Consider the following 26,717-nt stretch of genomic DNA (forward strand, 5'->3'; position numbering starts at 1 on the left):
TATATATATATATATATATATATATATATATATGTGTGTGTGTGTGTGTGTACATATGTGTACATATATATACATATATATATCATGACAAGAGGAGCTCTGGTAGCATAGTGCCTAAGGCACTTGACTTCTAACCAGAAAGCTGGTGGTTCAAACCCACCAGCCACTCCTCAGAAGGAAGGTTGTTAGGCAATCTACTTCCGTGGTGATACTGCCTCAAAAATCCAAGGAGGGGTCGCTATGAGTCAAGTCCTACTTGACGGCAAATAACAACAACAATATCATGACAAACAGGTGCCCCCCCAATTTTTTTTTTAAATTTTAATCAGAACAATTGACTATTTCCAAGACTTTTTATGAACATGCATTTGCTCCTTACTTATTTGTTCTGTTGGCTAAAAGAACATTCCAGTATTTATTTATTCCTTGCTTTAGTCAGTCAGTCAGTCAGTCACTCACTCATTCATTCACTTATTCCTTCATTCATGATATGGTTCTTTGGTGCACATAATGTGCAGTAAATAAGTTTCAGTGAATGCCAAGAATTTAGAAAATTCCAGCCAAGAAAACTCAACATTGAGAAACATTTCCTCTCTCAAGATCTCCAATCAAGCACATTTCTCTTTTCTGACTTCTCTTTTAGTCTTCATGATTCCACAGCAAGCTCTAATCACCAGGACACACCCCTTCCCTGCTCCATCTCCACAACCCTGCAGGATGAAGTCCTTCACTTGAGGATTTGTAGACTAAGGGTCAGACAGGAGGGCTTCTCCATTTCCTCTTTAAAAAGTGTGGGCAGAAAGGACAAAGTTTTCCTCTGTATGGTTTCTCTAATGCCCAAGAAACCAAATCCACAGCATTCTCCATAGGTGATCTTATATGTGAGGATTGGTGATGGTCAACCTGCCAACATTTTCTTCCTTTAAACCTCAGAGTCAATAGTTAGATACTGGTATGTGTCAGAAGCTCTGCTAGATCATTTAACATATATTGCATTTAATTATCCCAATAACTACATAGGAAATTGAGGCCCAGGGAGCTCAAACAACTTGCCCAAGGGCACACAGTGCCAGCCCCTGGTTTTCAGACCCAGAGTCCAACGCATACAGTTCACTCAGCTTCATCCCAAGTCTACTCCACCCACATCCTCATCATTGCAATTATGTCCCCAGATGCCCTGTTCTTGCACTCTGTGAGGTCCCTCCATGAAGTTTCCATGGCAGATGAAGCCAATTGTTTTAGTGTCCTAGTGCTGTTCTAACACAAATATGCACAAAGTGGCTTTAAAGAATAGAAATTTTATTTTCTCACAGTTCTGGGAACTAAAAGTCCAAATCAGAGTCTAGCCCTGGTCAATTTCCTCCTTGTTGGTAGTTCTGGGTATTCTTTGGCCATCCTGTGCTCAGAGACGATCCTCATATGGCATCTGCCTTCCCTTCTGTATGTGTATGTCTGTGTCTAATCTGCCCTTTTTTATAACTCAAAAGTGATTAAATTTAGAAACCAACCTACTCAGGTATAGTCTATTAACATAAAAAATGATACACACTATTTGCAAATAGGATCACATCCACAAGTATAGGGGTATGATTCTAATACATAGTTAAGAGGGACACAATTTAATCCATATCCCAGAGAATGGGCCTCAGTGAAACACTTGCATCATGACTATTACATGCCTGGGGAGCTAACTCAATCCCAGTCACAGCTGCTGGCTACAGAAGATTAGGACACGAAACCAAACACAGTGTGTACACCATCCATTAGAAAAGCATCTCCTGTGTGCTTGCTGATAAAAAGGCTGCATTTACAAGTCAACTCTGTAATGCAAGGCAGGCATGTATCTGAGAATGAAAATGAGAAATCACTTGTAACTGGGTTACCTGAAATATAATTTGCTCTATCCATTTTCTGTTTGCTTTTTCTTTTTTTTTTTTTTTTTTTTTTTTTTTTTTTTTTTTTTTGAGACATACACACAAACAGAAAACCATCAAGAATAACCAAATCCCATCAACTTTTTTATACAATCCCACCATGTTTGGGCTACTGGTCACTTAAAGAATGATATATCTGTCTTTACCCAAAATAAAAATGCTATTATCATCAATTAATATATATCAAAGCCCGCAGGATACCCTGTCACATTTCACTCTAGCATATGAAGCTGTTGTCTCCCCTAGATAGTCAAAAAGTGTTGGGAGGTATTTATTTTCAATTTAGTTCAGGGTCAACTTATAATCATTGTCCTCAACTAGTGGTTTAGTGAGAACATAAGGAAGTAATGCTGAAATTATTCTTTAATGGATTTCAGAAAATACACTATTTCCAGCAGGAAATGTCACTATTTTTGCTTCTCTGCTGTCAGAGATCACAGAGTATGTAGTGTTTAAAGATTAATGTATTGCCATCAGAAAGACCTAGATTTATTTCCAGGTTCTGCCAACTTACTAGCTCTGTAACTTGGGCATTTTATTTACCTTCTAAAATTCAGTTTCCACATCAATAGGGCTGCAGAGAGGATTCAGTGAGATGATGTAAGCAAAATGCTTGAATTACTAAGTAATCACTGAATATATTTAAATCATCATCATCATCATCATTATTAATTAGTATTAAGAGTCAACATAAACCACAGGCCATTGGGTCAACTCCAACTCATGATGACCCCATGTGTGTCAAAAAAGAACTGTGCACCACAGGGTTTCCAATGGCTGATTTTTCAGAAGTAGAAGGCTAAGCCTTTCTTCCAAGACATCTCTGGGTGGCCTTGAACCTCCAAACTTTTGGTTAGTAGCTAAGCATGTTAACTGGTTACACCACAGTATAGGGTCTGGTTAAGCAGGTACTCTAACATTCAAGTGTCACCTCCTCATCTTACTGTGTAAACTTGGATGTGTTATTTAACTTCTTTTTGCCTCAGTTTTCTCTTCTATAAAATGAAGGCTTATAGTATCTACCTCAGAGGATTGTGAGGATTAAATAAGTTAAGGTATGCAAATCACTTTATGGCACTGTCTCATAGCAATGTCCAATATGGTAGCCATTAGCATCATATGGCTATTGAGCACTGGAACTACAAGTGATGCAGCTGAGTAACTGAATTTTTAATTTGGTTTTATTTTAATTAATTTTCATTTAAATAGTCATATATGCATGTTGTTGTTGTTGTTGTTGTTGTTATGTGCCATCGAGTCGGACCCGACTCATAGTGACCCCTCCTTGGGTTTCCGAGGCAGTATCACTACGGAAGTAGATTGCCCCATCTTCCTTCTGAGGAGTGGCTGGTGGGTTTGAACCGTCAGCCTTCTGGTTAGCAGCCAAGTGCCTTAGCCACTATGCTACCAGTGCTCCCCATATATGCATAGTGACTACTATATTGGGCACCACAGACTTACAACATTTCCTGACCATAGTAAAACTATTAGCATTATTTGGTAAATGCTAACATATATGTTAAGGAGTTCTGGTGGTGCAGTGGGTAAGGTATTTGGCTGCTAACCATAAAGTCGGCAGTTCAAACCCACCAGCTGCTTTGCAGGAAGAAGATAAGGCAATCTACTTCTATAAAGATTTACAACCTTAGAAACCCAGTGAGGATCACTGAGTCAGAATTAACTCAGTATCAGTGGATTAACATAAATGTTAGTTAGAAGCAACAGTGGTGTGGGTGGTCCTACTTTACAATCAATTGGTTATTACTGGCAGTGGCCATAGACTGAGTAGGAGAAAAAAAATTCAATTCCCAATAACATATATATCACATGATTGAAAACACTTGAAATAAGTACTATTGTGAACTAATGAATCATGTGAATCATATTACCAACTAAATTGTTTCTTATTTTTTTTCTCAAATGTCTTCTTTTAATTCAGTTTCAATTTTGAATACAATTATGCATATTGGAAAATATGTACTCAATGGAAGAGATCTTGCAATTTCCTAAAAAGTCATCTATTCTGAAAAGTGTGTGTGTGTGTGTGTGTGTGTGTGTGTGTATCTGTTAGGAATATTCCTTTTTACCGATATTCTTGCTCATTATCATGAAATAACATATTAGATAACTCAGTATACCAATATTGGTGAATGGCAATTTAATTTGAAAAAACATCATATTATGTGTCAATTTCTTAAAAATGGATATGTAAAATAGAATATTGGGACCAGGGGAAAGAGGCTCATCAAATGTATAGAAAAAAAATAGGCTTCCACTGAGTAACATGATTTGTCCTTTTATTCTGATTATATGATGAATATAATGGATACTCCTCTTTAAAGTGAATACATATAAAAGTTTCTTCTTGATCTAACCTTCTCTGTATTGCCTAAAGGCTCTCTTTACTTAAGGTTTTATGAGAGCAAGAAAATCAGAAATATAACTACTGATATACAATTATTTCTACAGCATGAAAGAAAAAGGAGCTGAGTAGATTCCTAGGAGAATTAGATGCAAATAGACATTTCCACCCCAGATCGACATTATGCTCAGCTTCTTACAGATACCCTAGCATGGTACATCACTTAAATCAACAAACAACATGAAAATACAGTGTAAGCTTCCTTTTTTTCAAAAGGAGGAGGAGGAAGAATAGCTGCATTTCAATTTCTTAAGCAGAAAACTGTGATGTTGAACATTGGACAGGCTTTTGTATTAGGTTGGTTTGTGCTTCTAAGGTTAATTATAATCTCAGAAAGTGTAATTCTGGGTCCAGGAGACACAATGTCATAAAAGGTGCACTTAATCTTTGTTAATTGCAGAAGAAACATATCACAATCTAAAAAGGGCTCTCTGGCTCTCGGCCGCCCACCCCAGGCCTTCTCTTCCCTCCAGGATCAGGGAATTCTGGGCAATACTGCCAATAAGCCAGTGCCAGGAGCTAATTACAGAGATGATATCTGGAAGCAAACTGATTAAGTATGACACAAGCAATTATCCTAGAAGGCTTAATCTTCATACCTAAAGCCTATTCATGAAGTCTTATGCACATAGGCCAGCCTATCACTGTCATCAGTGACCTAGAAGGGGGCACTTTGCTTTCTACACCATAGCAATCTATGTAGAGCTAGTGTACCTCATCTACTGGTATGAAAAGTGTTCTTAACCTGTAGTGCATGAGACCCAAATGGACTATGGACAGACTTCAGGAGCCAGTGAATGAATCCCCTTATCTTATATTTATTATTATGTGGAAGAAGGATCAGTACTATTGTCAGATTAGTTTGAGGAAGTTGTAACCCCTAAACTATTGTAATAGTATGCCATAGAGAAGACATATGGCTCCAAAATATTGTTCCCAGAAAGAATTATAGTGATGTTGGCAAATATTTTTGTCAATAGTATATCTGTACTAGCCCTATTTTCTCCAATTTACAGAGTTTTTAAAAAAATGTTACCTTCATCTTGTATTTTTTTTTTTTAAATCCAAAGGTGTTTTCTAAAAAAAAAAAAAAAAAAAAAATGTTTTCAATTTATAAAAAATATATTGGGCACACTTGGGAAATGAACCAAGGTACCGTGTAAAATATTCTCTTATGTACTATTTTATACTTCCAACATCTAAATTACAGAGTATCAGGACATCTGGGAAGAAAGTGACAATTTCCGTCTGTCTTCCAAATGTTTTGTCTACACTATTGATTTTCAACCTGGGGCAAATTTGCCCTCCAGGGAACATTTCAAAATAGCTGGAGACACTTTGATTGTCACAACTGGGTACTATTGACATTGAGTGAGTAGAGACCAGGGGTGCTGTTAAACATCCTATAATGTGCAAAGCACTTCCCCACAACAAAGAATGATCTGTCTCAAAATGTCAATAGAGCCAAGGCTGAGAAACCCTACTGGCTCCACCACAGCCTTCAAATTGGGCCAACCCACACATGTCCCAACAAGCCCATATAAGTAACAACTTGTGATTCATGTCTCAGTTTGGCAGTTATTCGGCCAGTCTCTTCCCTGCAATTGAACCTTATTTATACTCAGTCTTATCACTATGGTTCCAAACTCCAACACTTCCCACCAATTGAAAATCTTCCTTCCTTACCAATTAGCGTTTTGGACCTCAGTACAAAATGTATTTTGGTTGTTTTATTTTTGCTGCATTGGTTTCTACAGTTTCTCTGGCCTCAGTGTCTTAGAGTTCAGATTCTGGAGTTAGACTTTAACTTGAGTTCCGGCCAGGTCACTTAGTAGTTTCTAGTCATTGTGCAAGTTACTTATTTCCCTGAACCACAGTTTTCTCATTTGCAAAACAGAATGCTTGGCACAAATGGTCAGGGCCTAAAGGACCTCATTCTTGTGGGAAGAGCCATAATTATTATCTTGTTCTCAAGTTCCTTAGAACTTATAAAATACATCTGTAGTGTTGCTGTGATGCTTACTTGAGACAGGATATGGACAGAAGTTCTCAGCTCTGGCTGGACCTTAGAAATCAGCCAAAAACCAAAAAGAGCACACTCACTGCCATCAAGTTGATTCCAACTCATAGTGACCCCCTGTCACTATGCCGAGCCTGTCTGAGGCTGTAAATCTTTGTGGAAGTAGATTACTCCATCATTCTTCCCCAGAGAGACTGGTGGGTTTGAACCACTGACGTTCTGGTTAGCATCCAAATGCCTTATTCACTACACCATGAGAGCTCCTTTAGAAATGAGCAAGGATGCTTAAAAACTGATCAAAGTCTCCACTTCCTGAGAGTTTGATTGTTGTCTGGGGTGAGTCTAGACCCCTGTAGTGTTAAAAGTTCTCCTGGTGATTCTATTATGCATGCCAGGTTGAGAACCACTGGTACAAATGTTGAACACTGTTCTGGTTACCTAGTGCCACTCTGACAAGAATATGCCACAAATGGGATACTTGAACAAACAGGAGTTTATTCTCTTACAGTTTGGAGGCTTTAAGTTCAAGTTCAAAGTGCCAGGCTCTAGGGGCTGTATGAAAGCCCCTCAGCCTTGGGCTTCAGCTCTGCCTCCTGCTCCTGGCCCACTGAAGCTAGAGGCTTTTTTTCACTCAGACAGCTGCTGGCTGCTGAGGCTGAGAAGCCCAAGGTTGACAAGTAAAAAGGCACAGTCCCAATGTTACCAAACCACATGGCAGGCCATTAACTCAAGTCCATTGAAACTCCCAAGGTTGGCAGAGCATGGCAGGCTGCTGAACAATGACATAGGTGCATGCAGGCCTCAAGCATGCCATAGGCTAGAGACTGTTCCCAAAGCTGCTTCTTATATACAGGAAGCAGACCACATACTTTCTAGTAGATTCCAGTCTACTTTCCAGTAGATGCCATCATGGAGTTAATTACCAGTCTCACCATGGGGAATAACTACACTCAGCTGCCCAGCCACTCAACAAGGCCTATTCAAGTTGACACACAAACTTAACTACCACAAACACCATGTCTGGCACATAAGACATGCTGTGATTACCATAGTGGTCACTGTTTGCTCTAGCCCCAAACTCCTTGGACTCCAGCTCTACCCCAAGAGACAGGAATTTAAATGGTAACAAACACAGAGAATTGGCTGAAATTTTCACTTAGAAATTTCATAGACATAGATGTAAGTCACAAACAATGGGTTGAAGAGTAAAGCCATAAGATTTTATTCTTGACTTCAGATCAGTGAATGAGAGCCCTCTTCTCGGGGAAATGTCCTTTCTATTCACCTTCATTCACAAGAAAGGCTCATTTGTATATATCTACTGATATACACTGTCAGCAAAAAAAGGGAAGACCCTAAAAGAGATGGATTGACACAGTGGCTTCAATGATGGGCTCAGGACAGGGTAGTGTTTCATTCTGTTGTACACAGGATCTCTAGGAGTTGGAGCTGACTTGACGGTACCTAAAAACAACAACAACACAGATATACACTGGTTATCTACATCATACAATGGTTAAAGACAAGATGTAACAATGGCTGGATTGCTTATTGAAAACTCAAACAACCAGTAAATTCCATTTTTAAACAGTCAATCTAATAGAACAAATAATTATTGGGCAAATATGTATTAGGTGTTAGAGATGAAAGTAGGCCAAAATATTAGATAAATAAAGCAAACTCCCTCAAGCATTCCTACTTTAGAAAAATATAAGCTTCAACAGACAGAGAGTTCAACACATACCACACAGGGTGTGAACTTTACATGTGTTACCTCAGTTTATCTCTTTCATATGAGGGAAGAGCTATTACCTTGTTCCCAAGATACCTAGAGCTTATACAAATGAATCTATTTAGCATGTACAATCCCCAGACAAACAAACAAATCCTCCTGTAGCTTCCTGGCCACTTTGCAACACATTATGTTATATTAGACATAAAGACATATAGATCCAAGTTTGTTGCACATAATTAGACACAGCATACTAGCTCATAATAATAATGGCATTCTACATCAATTATCCATAGGAATATCCATTCAGTTTTAAAGACAAGAAAACTGAAGCTCAGAAAGGTTCAGTAACTTATCCAAGGCCTCACTGTTAGTAAGTGTTGAAGCTGGCATTGAACTCTGGCATGTCCTACTCTGCCTAATACCCTGTACTTTTCAGAAATGTCTCAATGATCCAGAGCTGTTATGAATCAACTCACCAACAAATTGCCTTATATCTCTCCTGGGCTCAAATATAGGGCCTCCAGATTCTTTTGCCTAAGTATCCAGATGCCTCATCCTCAAGTTCAACAGGAAATATTCCCTCTGTGGACATATTTCTTCCTATGTGTCTAAAAGTAAGAAGGTAGAATCCCTGCAGCATTTTCTGCCACTTGAACTCAGGAATCCCCCATGTCCTGGCAGGAAATTTGGGCCCCATCCAGAAGCAAAGTTCACTTGGTGGCCTTCACCATAGAAATTTGTTGCTATACCAAATTCATTTCCACTTCCTGCTGATGAAGAGCAGCCAGTGGCCACAGCTATTAACCTATGCTCTAATGAGGTTGGTTTTTATAATGAGAAAAGATTGTGATTCTAATTAGCAATTTTCCATTTTTTCTCAATAAGTATCCCCAGTCACGGCAATAAAATTTCCTCATCACACTGGTTCCATGGCCAAAAAAAACATTTATACTGTAAACCATAAGCAAATGTGAAGCTGGTTAAGGAGACAGGATAGGTTTCAGTGGTTACTAATGAGCTACATTTTCCCTTTCCTCGTTTCTTAGGTCCGTGGTCCTAAAGTAGTTGGTTCTGACATGGTTGTGACAGTCGAGTTCACCAATCCTTTAAAAGAAATTCTGAAAAACATCTGGATATACCTGGATGGTCCTGGACTGATGAAACCAATGAGAAAGATGTTCCGGTAAAGACTGGGGTTGGGTGGGGAAGTGAGGAAGAAAGGATGGGTTCATGGGGAGTTGTTTGTTTGTTTGTTTTTCTCTATCTCTCTCTCTCTCTTTCTCTGTTCTTAAACTTACAGCTAATGCTCAATGAAACCATCTGAGAAGTTATTACCTTCATATTGGCCTTTATGTGGAGCATAAAGTAAAAATAGGTATTTACCACACTTCCACCACTGAATTCTTAAAACCCCTTTAATGAAGTGGATACTATTATTATCTTCTTTATGAAGATAATAGCTGAGAAACTCAAAGTTTGGAGAAGTGGACTGGTCTACCCTGTTACACAGCTTGCAAGAGTAGAACAAGAGTCAGATTCAGGGTGGCTGATTCCAGACCCAGTGTTCAATCATTGTGCCATACTAACACTTAACATTTGCCATCAAGTCAATTCTGACTCATGGCTACCCCATGTATGTGCTCCATAGGGTTTTCAATGGCTATTTTTTCTAAAGTAGATTTCTTCAGAGACACCCCTGGGTGGGCTCAAACCTCCAACCTTTTGGTTAACAGCTAAATATCTTAACCAACTGCATCACCCAGGGATTCTGTCATACTGCCTCCTCACATATCAATTCTACTAATATTTATTGAGTATCTATCATGTGTCAGATATTATTCTGGAAGATATCTCTCTTCATAGGACCTTTCCTTTCGAAGCCACACAGATTTTACCAACCCAAGCACCTTTCTCTGGAACTGTTGCTTTTAGTGGAAAAATGTTGACCCTAATGTGGTCTAGATTTGATTCCCTATTCAAGGATAATAATATTAATGAAACAAAGCCTCTTCTCACCCAGCTCCATCAGACTGTGCCCTATAGGTCTCTATATCTGTGGTATCTATTGACAGAGAGTCCAATCACCCGACAAGACAGCCCATTCCATGGTTGGGTAGCTCTATATGTTAGAAAGCATCTTTTCTACTGTATAGTCATAGCAACAATCCTAATTTTGTCATCTGGACCAGGGTAGACTAAGACCCATTTCTCTTTCCCCTAACAACTTGAAAATATTTGAAAACAGCTGTCATGCTTTCCCAGAGTCTTCTCCATTGGGGGTCAAACACCTGCCCTGACTTGATCCCTCTCACCTCTAATGGGGTTTGGCTCCCTCCCTCTCCACACATTCCAATTTGTCAATGCTCCTCTTCAAGTCTGACACCCAGAATGGATCCCAATCTTTGAAGTTTATTACTTTCATTTCTACCACAAATAAGTCTCTGTCAGCATCAATTAATCTAGCACATTTCCTGTGGGGTGACCTTGTAAGGCACTGAAAGGAAGATGGAGGGCTTTGTTGCCTTGGGGAATTACTTTTTGACCTAAAATGTTAGGAATTTTCCTAACACCCTTCAAGGAAGCTACCCTACTCTACAATCTATGGAGACAAGTGCTAGGCCTCACTCACCCCTTCTAGTTCACCTGTAAAAGAGAATTTGCCCACTAAGGGCTCTTTGCACTTCTTGAAAATTAGTGCTCACAGCTTCTGCTTCACCATTTAGGAATTGCCTAATGCTGGCTGATGCAATCAACAACAGAAAAAAATAATCTGAGTGCTCTTAAAAAAAAATGCAAGTACAAAACATAACAGCCTTCCTGTGCTAATAGGAAAGTTGCAGGAAAAGAGAATTAAATTAGAAATCAACCCCAGCTAGAGGGAGAGGTCAGCAGAGATAGCCCTGCTTTCGTCAGAAACGACAGCCTCAGCTGCCCATTCTCGCACCTTCCCACTCTAATCAGATGCAAGATTCACTCAGGGAAAGTGAAACACGTTTTTTCTTCCAAACAACCCCCTGCTGTTTTTCTTTCTCAAACAGTACATCACAGGCTGCAGCAGTGCGAATCCCAGAACTTCCAACTACCATTGAACCTCAGTTGTACCACAGTATAAAGATCTCAGGAATCTTGCCTTGATCGCATGCCAGTACATGAAAAGGAATACTCTGTGTTTTAGAAAAAGATGATTCCTCACACAGGGCAGTGGTCCATCTTTTGGGAGGTATGGGACTTAAATACATAGTCTCCTGGGCTGTGCTTATTGTTACTATTTGACATCTCCAGTAGGAGTAGCTTTTTTTTTTTTTTTTTTCAGCAAAAGGATGGAAGAGGCCATTCCCTACATGAACACAAGCAAATGTCCCACTCACATCCTTATTTTACCTTTTCAAGACCAAATTCTGTTTTGAAATTTTTGTTGAAATTTTGTGTTGTCAGTAATAGAAGGCATTGTCAATTAAATGAAAAAGCTTTTTTTGAAGGTGGCATAGTGCCTAAGGCATTTGACTGCTAACCAGAAGGCTGGTAGTTTGAACTACCAGCCACTCCTCGGAAGGAAATCTGGGCAATCTACTTCTGTAGACATACCACCTCAGAAACCCAAGGAGGGTTCGCTATGAGTCAGAATGTACTTGATGGTAGTGAGTTTATGTATTTTAATACAATTTTGCAGAACATATATGTCCTGAGAGGTCTCTAGTGCTGGGTTTGGTGGGATGAGGTCTATTTCTTCAGATTCATGCAGTTATACAGGCCCTTACCCAATGGCAGCATGCCCTAAAAGTGAGATAGCAGCTTCTGACTAAACTCCACAGGTGGAAAATACAGGTGGGCATGGTCTGTCCCACGGATATGGTTAAGGTACTATTCGTGTCATTGTTGTTAAGTGCAGTTGAATCATTTTCAACTCATAGCAACCTATGTACAACAGAAAGATAGTGCCCAATGCTGGACCATCCTCACAATCGTTACTATGCTTGAGCCCATTGTTGTAGCCACTGTGTCAGTCCATCTCACTGAGGGTCTTCCTCTCTTTCCCTGATCCTCATACTTAAACCAAAACATGGGCTTATAGTAGAGAGGACAAAAAGAGATTCTTCATCACATATGGCAACCCAAATTCAGGACAGCAATTCTCCCAGGCAAGAGAAGCTCTATTTCTCAGAACCAGTTATGGTGGAATTGACCCCAACTCATAGAGATCCCATGTGTGTCACAGTAGAACTGTGTTCCAAAGGATTTTCAATAACTGACTTTTGGGAATTAGATCACAAGCTCCTTCTTCTAAGGTCCCTCTGGGTGGACTCAAACATCCAACCTTTCTGTTAGCAGCTGAGCCAAATAACTATTTGCACCAATTTCTCAGAGACTATTAATCGGAAAGAGCATGACTTAGAAAATATATGTAATCTAGGCTAGATGAAGGAGCTCTGGTGGTGCAGTGGTTAATGCATTCAGCTGCTAACCAAAAGGTTGGCAGTTTGAACCTACCAGCTGTTCCACAGTAGAAAGATGGGGCAGCCTGCTTCCATAAAGATTTACAGCCTTGGAAACCCTATGTGGCAGTTCTACTCCATCCTATAGGGTCACTATGAGTCAGAATTGACTCGATGGCAATGGGTTTGGTTTGGGTTTGGGTTCTGGCTAGATGAGGGAATTTGGAGCCCTTCTCATTTGCTCCATGCCCTCCTGACTCAGGCACACATTGCCACAGCCAAGACCTAGGCCAGCCAGCACCCCTTCCATCTTTTCAGACACCTAGAAACACTTCACTGTACTTTTTGCTGCTAAGCTTTGATCAGAGAGGGACAGATCCATGTACCAACTTGGACCCATAAAAGTTCAATTCTATAGAGCCAGAACCCTGTTCAAGATTGTATTCCTTTCTAAGGTACATATCTTGAGTATTCAAGGGAATTACCCCCACCTGCCCACCACATCCTCTTTCAGGACCCCATAAGTGAGGGAGTCCCATGCCCAAAATCCTAAGCCTGAACAGATGGAGCTGGTAAGCAGGGAGTTGAAACCAGGAAGAAGAGTGGTACTGGGTCTCGTTCTTTGCTTAGGAATTCAAGCCACCTGTGCTCCAAGATGCCTTATGTCCCTGCTCCCCAGTGCTTCCCGTCTACCTCAGACGCTCCCAGGTTCTGCTGCCACAGACTTTCAACTTTTATGTTTCTGCATTTGATACTTCCAGTCAAATAATTTATCTTCCAGATTCATTTTTCTCTGTAAAAAATGATTAGGTTCCGTGAATTATTTCAAGAGAAAAATTCCCTGACTTTGTGAATTTGGTTTACATTTTCAGTTTCCTGAGTAGGACAGACAAAGGGTTAGACACATAGAGGAAAATCCCTAGGTAGTTGCAGTTTATTGTAATAATAATACCATTTGCCTGTGTGCATTCAAGATGATGAATGGCCAGTATAGCCTGATGGCTCAGCACATTACTGAGAACTATTCATCACAACATCTATACCCAGGCAAATAGAATTATTCCAATATTACTCACTTGCCATAAGTGGGCAAATGACTTTATTCTTCTCTCCTTCTGTATGTATTTATGTTGGTAAATGCACATATAGACATGTACTTATTCCTTCACATGCATATTAATTTGTAGGTAAACACAACCATAGATACATATCTGTATGTGCACATGTGTGTATATCTGCCAGTAAGCACACATGCAGACATGCACTTCTATCTTCACACATGTATGTATCTACCTGTTGGTAGACACATGCATAAACATGCACCTGCATCTTCATGTGTGCATTTATCGATAAACACACAAGCAGGCATGTCTGTATTTTCATATGTGTACTTATCTGTTGGTAAAAGCACACATAGACCTATGCACCTCTATCTTCATGTATATACTTATCTGTAGGTAAATGTACACATGGACATGCATCTGTTACTTCTGTATATATGTACATATCAGCATGTGGAATTTTATGAGTAAGAGAAAATAATGAAGATAAGCTCAAGGATTTAGTTTTTGCTTGAAGTATTTACTAACATGACATGGTTCAGGCCAAACCCTTAAGTAAGACAACCACTTCGCAAAGTGTTGCTGTGAGAGCCAAAGAAGATAATGAAAATATCAGGGTAAAAATAGCACACCTTTAGTTTTATTGGGAAATATTGTAAAAACTTTATGTTGAATCAATCATTGTAGATTAAGGACAGAGAACTGTCTGCATACAGACAAGAGGAGATTACTTTCCTCAATTATTTTGCAGAGTCAGGCAAACAGCAACCATGAAGGTGGTGGTGATAATAATAACAACAACATTAATAAAAATACATGTCTAACACTTCTTGGCACTTACTATGTGCCAGGTACTATTCTAAGTGCAGTACAAATATTTACTCATCTCAGCCTCTCTTCACACACTATTTCATATTATTCTGTCTACCTTTTATAGTGTGATGGTCAACAATGAAGTCACAGTGTTTTCAAACCCTGGATCCTGCTGTGTAGATGTGTAGCAGTTTTCACCTGACTTTGGTTTTTATATACCATATTTTATGCAAATAATTTGCATGTTATATGTTTTTTCCCAACTGCACCCTCTCCCACAAGGTATTTTCATAAGCACACTATGCTAATTTTTTCAGTAATATGTGAAAAATTAATGTAGCATGGTTACAAAAGTACTTTGGGGGGAGTGTGCAGTTGGCAAAAAAAAGTGTAACACATGTGTTATTTGTGTAAAAATAGAGTAACTGATTAAAATGATTGCATAGCTACATTTATAAAGAACAAAAATTAAGAAGAGTTAGAAACTTCTAAATTAATTCAGACATTTTAGATTGTTGTTATTGTTGTTAGGTGCCATCAAGTCAGCTCTGTCTCATAGCAACCCTACATACAACAGAACTGAACAGTGCCTGGTCCTGCACCATCCTCACAATCCTTACTATGCTTGAGCCCATCTTGCTGCCGTTATATCAATCCATCTAGTTGAAGGTCTTCCCCTTTTTCACTGACCCTCTACTTTATCAAACACGATATCCTTCTCCAAGGAATGGTCCCTTCCAACAACATGACCAAAGTAGGTGTGTAGGCTCCAGGAGTGGATAAAACACCCATTGAGATGTTTCTACAAGTAGTTGCAGCACTGGAGGTGATTACTCTTTTATGCCAAGAAATCTGGAAGACAGTTTAGATTACTGGTGTCAAAATTGAGCAGTCTACTTCCCTAGAGATACCACCTTGGAAACCCAAGGAGGGGCCGTTATGAGTTGGGTTCAACTTGGTGACATTGAGGGGTTTATTTTGTTTGTTTGTTGTCAAAATCAATGCCTTGGGCAGCCCCAGGGAAAGTACCCAAGGCCTTAGGTGCCTTTTCCAATCCAATGGCTGCTGATAGGAGTGAGGAAGGATTTCTTCCTCTCATCTGGAATTCTGAGATATGGGGGCCTTTCCCCTCTTTTCCCAATGAATGTGCACTATAGTCAGCTGAAATGCATATTACTTTACTGACACCTGAGGAATCCTAGGGTCCTAACTTGATGCAGACTAGGTCAGTTACAGACATATGGGCTGAGGTTTCCCCTTCACTTGGGCTCTGTCTACAGTAGTGTTGTATGGCCCTCTCCCAAGGGTAGATGGGCCTCAGGTAGCTCAGACCCTTGGACATTCTTGACACTCCTTGACAGATCCCCTTTGTGGTAACCCCTTCCACTGCTAGCCACTCCATAGTGGCAGCCTTCAGCCTCAATTCCTTTAGTCCACCAGTGCCCTCTGTGGTGTCTACTACAACATGCTTTGTTCCAGTCCCTGACCCCTGATTCAGAGTTTATCCATGGAATTCCCATGTGCAACTCTTCTCTCTTTTCTGAGAACAGAGCACCTTCTTAGGATCCTCCAATATGTCTCAGTTCTTGAAGTTATGCTATCCTTTTCTAATCCCAGTTCTCCACATAATCACTCCCTTCATAATCTCAAAGTCCTATGTCATGAGTGCTGGTGGGAATAGTGGGAATCAGGCTGCTGCCTTGGCCATTCACTAGCTGTACAATCCAGGAGGAGCCACTTTATATCTTTGAAAGGAACTTTCCTTATCTTTAATCTGGGGGCAATAATGCCTTCCTCTTCAATCCTTCATCCTCTACCTTTTCATTCATCTGAGTGCAAACCCTCCCAAAGAGAACTGAGAGTCCCTGGTCTCATATGTGTTCAGACAAGCATTCACGTAAAACTCAGTCCCATGTGTCTAATGCAGACCCCAGCCACCCTCCAAGTACACAGACTGTTTGAGAAAAGAAAGTTTTGACACAAAACTCAGCCTGATTATCAAAGTCATAAACATTGCTTTCAATCCTGAGCTAGTTGATTTGACATTTCATAAAAAAATAGTTGTCATTGAGTTGATTCCGAATCATGATAACCTCGTGTGTGTCAGAGTAGACCTGTGCTCATAGAGTTTTCTTTTCTTTCATCTCTAAATTTCATTTATTTTGTTGTCGTTGAGAGTAGGAGTTCTTTGCTTTGATCAAAGTTGAAGAAGAGGAACAGAAGCTTAGTTTTCATGGAACTCTGTATTTGATAACTGTTTGCAGTGTGTGTACAGTAATCTTTGGTTTTTATATAAACCTGACAAGAGAGAGAAAATGATAAGTTTTCCCAGAAATTTTTTTTTGACAAAACATAAAATATTTATTACCTTTTTTCTTTATTTTATTGTTGTGCAAAACATGCACGAATTAAACCATTTCTAAGTGTACAATTTAAGGATATTGATTATATTCTTTGAGTTGTGCAACCATTCTCATCCTTCTTTTCTGAGTTATTTCTCCCTCATTAACATAAACTCACTGTTCCCTAAGTTTCCTATCTAAACCTTTGAGTTGCTGTTGTCAATTTGATCCCATATAGATAGTTCTCAAAAGAACATAATGCTCAAGGCAGATCGTTTTTACTACTGTTGTTGTTACAGGCCATCAAGATGGCTCCAACTCATAGTGACCCTATGTACAACAGAATGAAACACTGCCCAATCCTGTGCCAGCCTCATAATCCCTGCTATGCCTGAGCCCATCCTTGCAGCCACTGTGTCAATCCAGCTCATTGAGGCCCCTCCCCTTTTTCACTGACCCTCCACTTTACTAAGTATGATAGCCTTCTTCAGGGAATGGTCCCTTCTGACAATATGATCAAAGTAGGAGAGACAAAGTCTGGCCATTCTCTCTTGCAAGGATCATTCTGGCTGCACTTCTTCTGGACAGATTTGTTCATTCTTCTGGCAGTCCATGGTACTTTCATTATTCTTCACCAACATCACAAATCAAAAGCATCAACTCTTCTTCCATCTTCCTTTTCATTGTCCAGGTTTCACATGCATTTGAGGCTATTGAAAATACCAAGGCTTGGGTTAGGTGCACCTTAGTCTTTAAAGAGACATCTTTGTTCTTTCACACTTTAAAGAGGTCTTTTGCAGCAGATTTGCCCAATGCAATACATTGTCTGATATCTTGACTGATGCCTCCAGTGGTGTTGGTTGTAGAACCAAGTAATATGAAGTCCTTGACAACTTTAATCTTTTCTCCATTTATTGTGATGCTGTTTATTGGTCCAGTTGTGAAGATTTTTGTTTTCTTTATGTTGTTCTTCATGCAATCTTTAATCTTCATCAGTAAGTGCCTTAAGTCATCTTCACCTTCAGCAAGCAAGGTTGTGTCATCTGCATATCGCAGGTTGTTAATGAGTCTTCCTCCAATCCTGATGCCATGCTCTTCTTCATATAGTCCAGCTTCTTGGATTATTTGCTCAGCATACAGATTGAGTAAGTATGGTGATAGGATTCAACCCTGACTGATGCTCTCCCTTCCTGATTTTAAACCATGCAGTATCTCCTTGTTTTATTTGAACAACAGCCTCCTGGTCTATGTACAGGTTCCTGATGAGCACAATTAACTGTTCTGGAATTCTCATTTTTCTCAATGTTATCTATAATTTATTATGATCCACACAATTGAGTGCTTTTGCATAGTCAATGAAACACAAGTAAACATCTTGCTGGCATTCTTTGCTTTTAGCCAAGATCCATCTGACATCAGCAATGATATCTCTTGTCTCATGTCCTCTTCTGAATCCAGCTTGCATTTCTGAACATTGCCAGTCAATATACCGCTGCAACAGTTTTTTAATTATCTTCAACAAGATTTACTTGAGCTAAACCATTGTTAGGTTTTAAGAACAATTCAGGGGATATTTTTGGATTAAGATTGAAAGATTATCTCAGGGCAATAGTTTCAGGGATTCATCCACCTCCACATGGTTCCAGAAAGTCTACAGTCCATGAGAATCTGAAATTCTGTGCTGAGTTTTCCTCTTTTTGATCAGGATATTTCTGTGGAATCTTGATCAAAATGTTTAGTGATGGTAACCGGGCATCATTTAGTTCTTCTGACATTCCATGGTATATTTAATATTCTGCACCAACATCATAATTCAAAGGCATCAATTCTTCTGTGGACCTTCTTATTCAATGTCTAGCTTTCACATGCATATTTGTTGTTGTTGTTGTTGTTGTTGTTTACCGTCGAGTCGGCCCCGACTCATAGCGACCCCTCCTTGGGTTTCGGAGGCAGTATCACTATGGAAGTAGGATTGCCCAACCTTCCTTCCGAGGAGTGGCTGGTGGGTTTGAACCGCCAGCCTTCTGGTTAGCAGTCAAGTGCCTTAGCCACTATGCTACCAGAGCGAAAATACCATGGCTTAGGTCAATTGCACCTTAATCTTCAAAGTGACAGCTTTGCTCTTTAACACGTTAAAGAAGTCTCTTGCAGCAGATTTGCTCAATGTGATACATCATTTGATTTCTTGACTGCTGCTTGCATAGGCATTGATTATGGATCCAAGTAAATTAAAATCCTTATACTTTTTATTTCTTTTTCTGTCTTATTGCTCTCGTTAGGACGTCTAATGTAATTTTGAATAGCAATAGTGAGAGCAGGCACACTTGTCTTGTTCCTGCTTTCAAGGGTAAAGCTCTCCGTCTTTCTCCATTAACTATAATGCTGGTTGTTGGCTTGTCATGTCTGATTTCTCTTCTATTCCAATCTTCTTTAGGGTTTTCATCCAGAAAGTGTGTTGTGTTTCATCAAATACTTTTTCTGCATCTGTACAGATGATCAGGAGCTTTAAGTTTAAACAGTATTGATGTCTATTCTTCTCTAAATGCTTGGTAAAATTCCCCAGTGAAGCCATCTGGCCAGGATTTTATTTTGTTGTTGTTATTGGGAGGTTTTGATCATTGGTTTGATGTCTTCACTTGTTATGGATTTATTGAGACATACTATTTCCTCTTGAATCAGTTTGAGCAGGTTGTGTGCTTCTAAGCATGTTTTCATTTCATCTGGGTTATCCAGATGTTCAGTTGTTTGTAATATTCTATCATAATTCTCTTTATTTCTATCAGATTATTGTAATGTCCCTTCTTTCTTTTTTTTTTTTTTTTGGTTATTTGGATCTTTTCTCTTTTATCTTTGTCAGTCTAGCTAAATGTCAATTTTATTCATCTTTTCAAAGAATCAACTTCTGGTTTTATTGACTTTCTCTACCATTTCTCTATTTTTGATTTTATTTATGTATGATCTGATTTTTGTTCTTTCTTTTATTTTGGTAAATTTAGGTCTAGTTTGTCTTCTCTGTTTAGTTCCTGGAGTTGTTGAGCTAAGCTATTAATTTGAGATTTCTTCTGTTTTTATGTAGGCTATAAGCTTCCCTTTAAGTACTGCCTTCATTGCATACCATAAGTTTTAGTATGTTGTGCTTTCATTTACATTTGAGTCTAAAAAATTTGTTATTTCTCTTTTGATTTCTTCTTTGACCCATTAGTAGTTTAATAATGTGAGTTTAATTTCCATAGGTTTGTGTATTTTCCAGGGTTTTATTTCTTTTTCTTTTTCTTTTTTTCCTCTTATTGATTTCTAGCTTCACTCTGTTGTGGTCAGAGAAAATATTTTGTATGATTTCAATCTTTTTAAATTTATCAAGACTTACTTTATGTTCTAAAATGTGGTCTATCCTAGAGAATGATCCATGTGCACTGGAGAATATATGTCGTGCTGCTTTTGAGTGGAGTTTTCTATGTATGTCTATTAAGTCTAGTTGGTTTATGGTGTCATTCAGATCCTCTGTTTCCTGTTCATCTCTTTTCTAGATGTTCTCTCCAAGACCAATAGTCATGTATTGAAGTCTCAAACTAGCATTATAGTACTATCTATTTCTCCCTTCAATTCTATCACTATTTGCTTTATATGTTTAGATTCCCCAGTATCTGGTGCATATATATTTATAACTATCAAATCTAATTAATTAATTGACCACTTTGTTACTGTATAATGCCCATCTTTATCTTTTCTGACAGATTTTGCCTTAAAGACTACTTTAATATTAAGATTGCCACTCCAGCTCTATTTTGGTTATTATTTTCATGGAATATTATTTTCCATCCTTTCATTTTCAGCTTATTTGTGCCCTTGGGTTTAATGTGTGTCTTTTGTAAACAGCATATATATATTTGTTATTTGTTTTTATATGTGTGTTAAGCCTTCTTTGTCTTTGTCTTTTAGTACTGCTTGCTTTTGTGTTTTGTTCATTTACTGCAGTTATCCTTTCTGGTTCCCTTCTCCTTTACTTCTGTGCATGTTTTCATATATTTTCTTAGTGGTTATCATGAGTATTACATTAAGAGCATGTACAACTTAATATTAGCAACATACAAGAAATTCTGTATCCAGGCCATTCCTCTCCCCAACTTGTAATGTTATTACCACAATATGTCTTTATAGTTCATGTATCCTGTAACATAATTTGATCCTTGCCTTTTATATATTTGTTATTTTAAAAAAAACATTTAGAATTATCAAGTATGAATAACTTATTACTAGCCCTTACACTTGTCTGTGCAAATCCCTTTATTATGGATCTCTCTTTTATGTATAGCTATGAATGACTTTCTGGTGGTGTCTTTTCCTTTCCATACAGAACTGCTGTTAGCTTTTTTTTTTGGTAGGGCTGGTGTGGTGATATGAACTCTCTCAGCTTCTGTTTTTCTCAGAATGTTTTAACTTCACCCAATTTCTTGAAGGTAGTTTCATTGGGTATAGTATTCTTGGTTGACAGTTTGTTTTTTTTAGCATTTTAAATATATTATTACATCATCTCTGGCCTCCAATGTTTCTCAGGAAAAATTGGCACTTAATCTTATTGACAATCCTTTATATGTGATTATTTGCTTCTTTCTCACGGCTTTCAAATTCTCTTTTTATTATTAATTTTTAAGAATCTCACCATGATGTGTGTTCAAGTAGATCTCTTTGATTTTATCTTGCTTAAGGTTCATTAAGTTTCTTGGATTTGTAGATTCATGTCCTTCATTAGATTGGGGAGATTTTCTGTTATTATTTCTTCAAATATTCTTTCTGTCCCTTTCTTTCATCTCCTTCAGGAATTCCCATGATGTTTATATTAGACATCTGTTGTTCCATAATTCCATTAAACTGTGCTCAGCCTTCTTGAGCCTCCATTCTTGTTACTCTTCAGCATCTGGAATTTTAACTCGTATCCTCTTATTCACCGATTCGTTTTTCTGCCTGACTAAATCTGTGGGTAAATCCTACTATTGTGTTTCTCACTTCATTTATGATCATTTTCAGTTGCTGTATTTCTTTTTTATAGATCCTCATTTTGTTCCTGCATTGTTTTTCTTATCTATTTTACCTTTTTGTTTCTGGTTTCCCTCAGTTCTTTAATTATGTTTAATATTTTTTAATTATATTCTTCCTTTTTTTTCCATTACTTGGTCAACCCTAGATGTGCTTTCACTTCCTTTGTCATGTTCATTTGATGGGCCATTGTTTCTCTGTTCTTTGTGGATCTTGTGATTTTTTTCCTGTGAAATTAGATTTTTCAAGAATGTCAACTTTCTCAGTTTTCCCCAGTATTTGGTGGTTTTGCCCATACTACTTTCTGCAAGAAATTCTTACATGGGAAGAGCCTTTGATCTTTGCTTATTATTTCCTTTCCCTCTCTTTGATAGCTTTCTCTCTCCCTGGTTTAACTAGGATTTAAAAGTTCCAGATACCATTCTTCAATTTTCATTCTCTTCCCAAAACACCAGAGAACATGCTGTGGTTAGTCTGTCCACCAGTGAGCACCACCACTCAGGCAACATATTATTTACTAATCGATCTGCCCAACAGGGGCTGAAGTCTCCTCTCTCTGGTTATTCCCCTTTTCTCTTCTCTGTTTCTTCAATCATGTTTTTAGTCATAAAACCCACACCCAGCAAGCCTCCTTTGGGGCTTGGTGTTGCCTTCCAGTTCTCCCCCAAGATTTCCTCCCCTGTGGTATGGGGGCTGCTTATATTTAAGCTGGCATTTAGGGAAGCACAGACAGACTGTCTTCTGTTTTAGGAGGAGGGACTGGCATTCCCCAGCAGGACCTCTGAGAGATCTGTCTTGTTGGTCTCAGAGCCCCAGTAGCCCTCTGGTGACCACTTAGGTGACCCACCTCCACTGACTCCACTGTAAGGAATCTTCTGTAGGACTTCATATCAGTCCAGCAGCTGACAGTTACTGTTGGGAAAGGGGTAGTCACTCTCTGAATGGACTTCCAGAGTGATCTGCCTTGTTGCTATCAGAGCCTGTTTTGTAATATGTTGGTTGTGGGTGCAGCCTCCACTCAAGACATCTGCTTCCTAGCACACAGTAGCCTCAGTTAGCAGTCCTCCATGCCAACAGTAAGGGGGAGAGGACAAATCCAAACAGATCCCCAGGTAGGTCTGTCTTGTTGGTTTCAGAGGCCTGAGCTTTGGGGTACACAGGGAGACAGGTAGAGTGCTGACTATGGGAGCAGACTCCACTGCAGGGGCCTTCTGTAGCAATTCACAATAGGTTTGTAGATAATAATGTCTAGGTGGGGGAGAGGCTATCACATACCAAACAGACCTCCAGGGAGGTCTGCCTTGTTGCTATCAGAGCCACTTCCCCAGAATATGTTGGCTGTGGGTCTAGTCTCCACTAAAGTTGTCTGCTTCTTAGCATACAGAAGCCTCAGTCAGCCATCCTCAGCACTGACTGAAAGGGGGAGCAGATAGACCAGAACTGACTCTTGTTGGTTTCAGAAGCCTGAGCTACAGGGTGCACAGGGAGCCAAGTAGAGTGTTGACAATGAGAGTAGAGTCCACTCTATGGGCCTTCTGTAGCAATTCTCAATAGGCTTGCAACCAACAATGACTGGATGGGGGAGGTGCTGGTACATTCTAAACAGACCCATGAGGAAGTCTGCCTTGTTGATGTTAGGGCAGAAGCTTGAGGTCCTGTCTCTGTACAGGCAGAGGATGTGGTGTTTAGGTAAGTAACTCATGTTTTTAAGCACTACACATTTCATTATATAGACACACAGTCACAGCATACTGTTTAGATAGCCATCATGTCATTGGTGTTTTACAATTAAAATAGATACATTCACTCCGATTTGCTTTTCTCTTTATAGCTCCATCTGACAGGCAGATATAATCATCAATATAAATCACACATATCTCATAGTGTTCACTTAGAGACCAAATTTATCACATAGTAGAAATAAGGTCATTTTTCACTTGGTATTAATTGCAGAGATATCAAGCTTCCCATTTCCCTAACTTCTAAGCACCCCTAACTGTTAATTATTTACAGAGACTTTATATGGAGACCCTGAGTAAAACAAATAGTTAATGCACTCAGCTGCTAACCAAAAGATTGGAGGTTTGAGTCCACCCAGAGGCACCTTGAAAGAAAAGCTTAGAGATCTACTTTGGAAAATTCAGCCATTGAAAACCCCATGGAGCACAGTTCTACTCTGACACATGTGGGATCACCATGAGTAGAACTCAACTCAATTGGAATTAGATTCTTATGTCCCAAAATCCATTGGAATACAAGTTCAGTAGGCAACAATTTCAGTAGTCATAGGCAATAGATTCAGTAACTGAGGATCAACTGGATTTATATCTGAACTACCCATATTTATAATAAATGCTACATTGTACCAATCACATGAAACAGATTGCTCTCTGTGGAGGCAGCCAACTCTTTTGCTGTGTGGCAAGTCTTTTTAAAATCCCTCATTTTGCTTCCTGGCCTTCAGGTTTTCATGAAATTCAAAATAGAATAAACCCTATTGTGCTAGCAGAATCTAGAAAGAACATATAACTGATGCTAATGTTCTTCTACTCTCTGGGTCATTGAGCTGAGTGACTTTGGACTAGGCTCTTTAGCATCTCAGTTTCCTCAACTGTTAAATGGGACAGTTGGAGGAAGTGATTTCTAAAGTCTCTTCCAAGTCTGTGTCTCAATAATTCCATGAAAATTGCCAGGCCTTGAGGATCATGGTAAACCAGGCAGCACATTCCCTACTTTTGGCCCAGAGAGCAGATCCCAGGAATTGTTGAAGAACAACACCTCACAGTAAGTCTTAAGATTGAAAAAAAGGGATGTTTTATTGGTTGACAAATAAAAATATTTGAAAAAAGTCACAGAATGTTCAGAAAAGGTGAAATACAATGTGCAACAATAGCAAGAGTACTGGTTTGGAAATCAGACAACCTGGATTCAAATCTCACCTCTGCCAATCTATATAATCTGCCAATCTATATAATCAGCCAGCTGTATAATCTTAGAAAAGCTACTTTACTTGTTTAACTCTTGAATTTTCTTACTTATAACATGTATAGAATAGTATCTACCTAGTGGGGCTATCACATATATAAAACATACATGCACTATCTTCCTCCCGAAGCTTACAAAGCACAATACATGTGAAGCACCCCAGAAAAGCCTCAGTACCCCTGAGCCTGATGATCACAATCATCCCTGGGACTGGACTTGGCCATGAAGTTTATGAGGAGAACACTGGGACCAGGAAAGACTAACTCATTTACCAAGGTGGATTAGGGCACTGGCAATGACAGTTGAGTATAGGAGAAAGGAACATGGATGGAGGGACCTAATGGTGGGAACAGGATTATAAAGTACAGCATAAAGATATAGTCAAAGTCAGATAGCAGCAGGAAGTGTGATGTTCCAGGTGCTGGACCTGGAAACAAGATCTCAACCAGGAGAATTTGCAAGACCTTACTAAGGTGTCAGGGAGTGGTGATGGCGTAGTGCCTATGGCATTTGACTGCTAACCAGAAGGCTAGTGGTTCAAACCCACCAGCCACTCCTCAGAAGGAAGGTTGGGCAATCTACTTCTGTAGTGATGTTGTTGTTGTTGTTGTTATGTGCCGTCAAGTTGGACCCAACTCATAGCGACCCCTCCTTGGGTTTCTGAGGCAGTGTCACTACGAAAGTAGATTGCCCAACCTTCCTTCCGAGGAGTGGCTGGTGGTTTGAACCGCCAGCCTTCTGGTTAGCAGTCAAGTGCCTTAGGCACTATGCTACCAGAGCTAGTGATACCACCTCAGAAACCCAAGAAGGGGTTACTGTGAGTCGGATCCAACTTCACAGCCGTGCATTGTGTTTGTGCTTAATAAGGTGTCAGGTCCTCAGAAAAGGCGGTTGGGGATTCAGACAGGATTCTAACCCAGGAGGCAAGTATAGTGGTAAATGTGAGTGAAGCAGAAGGTGGGTCATATAGGTGAAGCTGATGGGGAGGGCTTGGGGACAAGCTTGAGTTCTATTAGCTCATGGTCACATGGGGTTCACCCCAGCTCCCCACCTTGGATGGACACATCTGCTAGGAGGTCAGTGGAAGGAATCATGGCCAATAAGACTGTTGCTGAGGGCTCTGGCAGAGCATCAGGAAGGAGCCTTGTTTGTGTTGGAATTTACTGAACCAACCAACCGGGCTCTTCTGCCCTCATATACCACCATAAATTGAGAAAAAGAGCAGTGACTCACAGGGGTTCTCACTACTACCTGACCAAGGTGGAAAACTGGACCTACCCTTCTGAGGAGTAATAACTGTCCTCCTCTCTTTTCTACCCTCCCAGTGAAATCCAACCCAATGCCACTGTGCAGTGGGAAGAAGTATTCCGGCCTTGGGTCTCTGGTCCTCGGAAGCTGATGGCCAGCCTGACGAGTGACACTCTGAGACACGTGTATGGTGAGCTGGACGTGGAGATTCAGAGACGACCTTCTGTGTAAACACATGGGAGGCTGAGGTGCACCAGGCACTTAGTCTCTTATAGTCTTGGCCAAGGATGTTCTAATGTACAAATAATCAGCTCTTGCTTTAACTTGGGTGCATAGGCCAAATAACACCAGATAAAACCCCAGAGTGGAGGTGCCTTCTGTTCCAAGATACACTTTTCCAAACCCAGGCTATTCAGCATGGAAGTCAGTTTTTAATCGCCAGCTTCCAAAGCATTCTGAGCATTAGCTTTAATTAAGCTCTAATTAAGCGCTCATAGCTCATAAGTGTAAAAGTCATCATTTATCATCACAAATGGCTAGAACTTCAAGTATAAGAGGACTTCCCTTAGCCCAGAGATTTGCCCAATACATGGCCTCATTTAAAACAAGACTTCTGATTCCTTACTCAGCCCCGTAGGAGTAACACATTCCCCAAAAAGGAGGGAAGCAAATGATTTGGGCCTTTGAACT

General features: G+C 39.6%; 1 protein-coding gene across 1 annotated transcript in view; it reads left to right on the forward strand.

Annotated features, from left to right (window-relative positions):
* Window positions 1–26,258, forward strand: part of F13A1 (coagulation factor XIII A chain) — a 275,410-nt gene extending 249,152 nt beyond the window's left edge. Inside the window, exons 13-14 of the mRNA XM_007935344.2 lie at window positions 9,158–9,294; window positions 26,105–26,258. Coding sequence (XP_007933535.1) covers window positions 9,158–9,294; window positions 26,105–26,258 — 291 coding nt within the window. The remainder of the gene's footprint in view (window positions 1–9,157; window positions 9,295–26,104) is intronic.
* Window positions 26,259–26,717: the final 459 nt, after the last annotated feature.

This window comes from Orycteropus afer, unplaced genomic scaffold (assembly GCF_000298275.1).
Source record: "Orycteropus afer afer isolate SDZICR_OR568_19922 unplaced genomic scaffold, OryAfe1.0 scaffold00027, whole genome shotgun sequence".
Classification (NCBI taxonomy): domain Eukaryota; kingdom Metazoa; phylum Chordata; class Mammalia; order Tubulidentata; family Orycteropodidae; genus Orycteropus; species Orycteropus afer.